At 49.6% G+C, this 4,747-nt stretch overlaps 1 protein-coding gene across 1 annotated transcript in view; it reads left to right on the top strand.

Moving 5' to 3' along the window:
- The window catches only part of HSPA8 (heat shock protein family A (Hsp70) member 8), a 5,089-nt gene extending 566 nt beyond the window's left edge, over positions 1–4,523 (top strand). Inside the window, exons 2-9 of the mRNA XM_008636905.1 lie at positions 368–577; positions 1,012–1,217; positions 1,304–1,456; positions 1,550–2,105; positions 2,386–2,588; positions 2,876–3,074; positions 3,358–3,590; positions 4,032–4,523. Coding sequence (XP_008635127.1) covers positions 373–577; positions 1,012–1,217; positions 1,304–1,456; positions 1,550–2,105; positions 2,386–2,588; positions 2,876–3,074; positions 3,358–3,590; positions 4,032–4,217 — 1,941 coding nt within the window. The 5' untranslated portion in view covers positions 368–372 and the 3' untranslated portion in view covers positions 4,218–4,523. The remainder of the gene's footprint in view (positions 1–367; positions 578–1,011; positions 1,218–1,303; positions 1,457–1,549; positions 2,106–2,385; positions 2,589–2,875; positions 3,075–3,357; positions 3,591–4,031) is intronic.
- The last annotated feature ends 224 nt before the right edge of the window (positions 4,524–4,747 follow it).

A 4,747-nucleotide genomic window follows, 5' to 3' on the forward strand; every position in this document is an offset into this window, starting at 1 on the left:
CAGCCCCCGGACACGCCCCGCAGCGCCGGTCACGTTGCGCGGGAGGCGCGGTGCACGCTGGGACTTGGAGTCCCGCGCAACGCGGTGTGCGGGGGGGACGCCAAGCGGCCGAAGCGGAGAATGCATCCGGTGTGCGCTGCTGGGGCCACGTGGGATAACGGGGCCGGAATTCCCGGAGCGGTTTCGGCAGAAAAGGGATCCAGTTAACAGCCCCTTGCAATGGGACACTTTCCACTAGACCGGGTTGCTCCTAGCTCCATTTAGCCTGCTCTTGAACATTTAAAGCCTGGGTTAGCTACGATTTCTCTATGCAAGCTGTATCAGTTTCACTTTTAACTAAATTGTTCTTTTTAATTTTTTTTTTCAGACAAGATGTCGAAGGGACCAGCTGTCGGGATTGATCTTGGCACCACCTATTCCTGTGTTGGTGTGTTCCAGCATGGGAAGGTGGAGATCATTGCCAATGACCAGGGCAACCGCACCACGCCGAGCTACGTGGCCTTCACAGACACAGAGAGGCTCATTGGTGATGCTGCCAAGAATCAGGTGGCCATGAACCCAACCAACACAGTCTTTGGTAAGGCTGCAGCATTGACACACTTGCTAGTGATTAAAGAAATTTTTCTTGGTTGGGAGAATTATTAACAGCAAGGTTTAAGCTTTCTCGTGGAAATGAAAACATCCTAATTATTTCTAGCCTGACTGCAACTGCGCTATTGGAAGTTAAGATTTATTAGCCCTGTAGCACGTTTTTCTGGGCAGTCAGTCTTGAATAGCCTTAATATGAGGTGTCTCAAGCTGGTTTGTGGCTCAGCATTTGCAGTATTTTAGAGTGAGAGCCTGAGTTTCTGCATATCAAAGAGGTGAAACTTGGTGTCTCCTCCTGAGTCTTAACAAGGCAGTAATAATTCCAGGTTAAGGATGGTGGTTCAGGGTTTTTTGCTTTCATAGTAAGAATTCCATGTTTTTAATTGTGAATAAACACTGACATGGTCAAATCATCTTTTCCAGATGCAAAACGGTTGATTGGGCGCAGATTCGATGACTCTGTGGTGCAATCTGACATGAAGCACTGGCCCTTCACTGTGGTGAACGATGCTGGCAGACCTAAGGTCCAGGTTGAGTACAAAGGCGAGACAAAGAGTTTCTACCCAGAAGAAATCTCTTCCATGGTTTTAACGAAAATGAAGGAAATTGCGGAAGCATATCTTGGAAAGGTGAGTCTAGGACTAGAGTGAAATGTGATCAGTAATTTTCTCTGAGCATTTAGCACCCATAAGTGATCTGTTTGCTCTGTTTGCAGACTGTTACCAATGCAGTAGTGACTGTCCCAGCCTACTTCAACGACTCCCAGCGCCAGGCTACAAAAGATGCTGGAACCATTGCAGGGCTCAATGTCCTGCGAATCATCAACGAGCCCACAGCAGCTGCCATTGCCTATGGGCTGGACAAGAAGGTACGGAGGGATCACTGTGTTTGGCCAGTGAGTAAACTGTTAAAAGTAGTAGTAGAAGGTGAGTTGAGTAATGAAAATTGATGTTTTCTTCAGGTTGGTGCTGAAAGGAACGTCCTCATCTTCGACCTGGGTGGCGGCACCTTTGATGTGTCCATCCTGACCATCGAAGACGGCATCTTCGAGGTGAAATCCACAGCAGGGGACACCCACCTGGGTGGGGAGGACTTCGACAACCGCATGGTGAACCACTTCATCGCCGAGTTCAAGCGCAAGCACAAGAAGGACATCAGCGAGAACAAGCGTGCCGTGCGCCGCCTGCGCACCGCCTGCGAGCGCGCCAAGCGCACCCTGTCCTCCTCCACCCAGGCCAGCATCGAGATCGACTCCCTCTACGAGGGCATCGACTTCTACACCTCCATCACCAGGGCTCGCTTCGAGGAGCTCAACGCCGACCTGTTCCGTGGCACCCTGGACCCCGTGGAGAAGGCGCTGAGGGACGCCAAGCTGGACAAGTCGCAGATCCACGACATCGTGCTGGTGGGTGGCTCCACACGCATCCCAAAGATCCAGAAATTGCTGCAGGACTTCTTCAACGGCAAAGAGCTCAACAAGAGCATCAATCCTGATGAGGCTGTGGCTTATGGGGCAGGTAATTAATTACTCACGCTTTGCAGCTCGTAGTGGTGCGAACTGGTGTAGGGCCTGGGTTTTCCTCCTGAATCACTAAAGCTTTTCCAAAGCTGTAGGAATTTCCCTTGGACTTGCAATGATGAATCAGATTCCAAAGCCATTCGTAGTTTCCACCAGAAGTCGAAAGACTTGTGATGGTCCAAGTACCTTCCTTGGATGTCTGAGCGAGCCATGTGCATCCTCACAGTTTGTAGAGTGTTTGCTCTGCAGGGTTTTTAATGCTCTGTCTCTCCCCGCAGCTGTGCAGGCTGCTATCCTGTCTGGAGACAAGTCTGAGAACGTGCAGGACCTGCTGCTGCTCGATGTCACTCCCCTGTCCCTGGGTATTGAGACAGCTGGAGGGGTCATGACAGTCCTGATCAAGCGCAACACCACCATCCCCACCAAGCAGACCCAGACCTTCACAACTTACTCTGACAACCAGCCTGGGGTGCTGATCCAGGTAAGCAGAGAGCTTTAGGGCAATAACAAGACACTGTCCATGCTTTTACTGGTTGGTGCTTACAGGAACTGTTAGGCCAAAGGTGTTTAAATTCTTGTAACTTGTGAGTTCCTGGTTGCTGTGATGAAAGTGATTCCAAAGCCATTCGTAGTTTCCACCAGAAGTCGAAAGACTGCTGTTGGTCCAAGTACCTTCCTTGGATGTCTGAGCGACCACATCCCTTCAGGGTAATAAATAAATAAGTCATTATGGCATTAGTGATGTAACTTGATGGTTTCTCTCCATAGGTGTATGAAGGAGAACGTGCTATGACTAAGGACAACAACTTGCTGGGCAAGTTTGAGCTGACTGGCATTCCCCCTGCTCCCAGAGGGGTCCCCCAGATCGAAGTCACCTTCGATATCGATGCCAATGGCATCCTGAACGTGTCTGCTGTGGATAAGAGCACTGGCAAGGAGAACAAGATCACCATCACAAATGACAAGGGTAAGGATCTGCTGTCCTGAGGGTGGGACACTGGATAGGGCTTAAAAATGGCCTCGTCAAGCTGTGCCTTCTGTTGTAATCTGAATTTGGCTGTCATTGGCATTTTCACATGGATTTATGTCTGTGGGCGTTCATTTTTAGTGCAGCAATTAATGAATTCCTAGGAAGGCACATTCTGGGCCTCCTCTGTCCCCCCCCCAAAGCCTGAAGTGTAATTTTGGGGGATTTGTGATCCTTCCCTATAAAGGACTGAGTCCAAACTCAAGACTTCTGTTCTCTGCAGGCCGACTGAGCAAGGAGGACATTGAGAGGATGGTGCAGGAGGCAGAGAAGTACAAGGCAGAGGATGAGAAGCAGCGGGATAAAGTGTCCTCCAAGAACTCCCTGGAGTCCTATGCTTTCAACATGAAAGCCACTGTGGAAGATGAGAAGCTCCAGGGCAAGATCTCTGATGAGGACAAGCAGAAGATCCTGGACAAATGCAATGAGATCATCAACTGGCTGGACAAGAACCAGGTATGTTGGATTCCATGTTCAGTTCCCAGTTTCTGGCTGAGCTACAAGGAAAGGTCAGGATGGAGGAGAAGCCCTGGTTGCTGTGATGAAAGAGATTCCAAAGCCATTCGTAGTTTCCACCAGAAGTCGAAAGACTGCTGTTGGTCCAAGTACCTTCCTTGGATGTCTGAGCGACCACAGCTTGGGAGCACAAATAGTTTCCAATCCCTCCTTCTCCTGGCTGGTTTTCTTCCAGGAATGTGTTAGAGAAGATCCTGTTGCTCCAGGAGCAGTGGGAGATGCTAAACCAAGCAGAAATGATCTTTGTCTATTACAAGTCTGGCTTGGTGGGGCTAAACCAGCCCAGATCTTGGAACGTGTGATCCAGGGTAGTGCTGGTTCTCTGCTGGGCTGTGTCCACCAGGGCCAGCAGCAGCACCTGAGCTCTTTGTTCTCTTGCAGACGGCCGAGAAGGAGGAGTTTGAGCACCAGCAGAAGGAGCTGGAGAAGGTTTGCAACCCCATCATCACCAAGCTGTACCAGAGCGCAGGAGGGATGCCCGGTGGGATGCCTGGAGGATTCCCTGGGGGTGGAGCTCCTCCATCTGGGGGAGCCTCCTCTGGCCCAACCATCGAGGAGGTGGACTAAGGACACTGGGAAATGCATTCCACTAGCAGTTAGTGTTGGAGGAGACCCCTGGGGGTTGGAGTGAAGGACCCAAACCTGTAGGCACATCTGGGTTTATCTTGCCAGATTAAGAACTCCATAACTGAGCTGCTGTAAAGAGAAAAAAAAAAAAAAAAAGGAATTAAAATGAAACAAAACATTTTCTGGGCATTTTAAATACTTGAAAATGTGCACAGGTGGGAGATGATACCATTGCACTTTAAGTACTGTAAATGAGTGGAAATGCAATTCATGTCCTAAAGAATAAAAACTATTTAATGGGCATCACACTGTCTCTGCCTTCACTTGTTTGTGGAAATAAAGGGAAAACAACCTAAATCCAGGTAACTGCTGCTTCTCTGAGCTTGACCCAGGTGGGCACTGCAGTGGGAAAAGAGGTTTGGAACCAGGTGCTGCTTGAGCTTTTAGGCTCTGGATGGATTTTGGGAGAACTCTGAAGTGGTTGTTCCTGACCTGTGGCAGGAAATCCTGGAGTTACTAGGTTGGAAAAG

Source organism: Corvus brachyrhynchos, unplaced genomic scaffold (assembly GCF_000691975.1).
Source record: "Corvus brachyrhynchos isolate BGI_N302 unplaced genomic scaffold, ASM69197v1 scaffold46, whole genome shotgun sequence".
Taxonomy (NCBI): Eukaryota; Metazoa; Chordata; class Aves; order Passeriformes; family Corvidae; genus Corvus; species Corvus brachyrhynchos.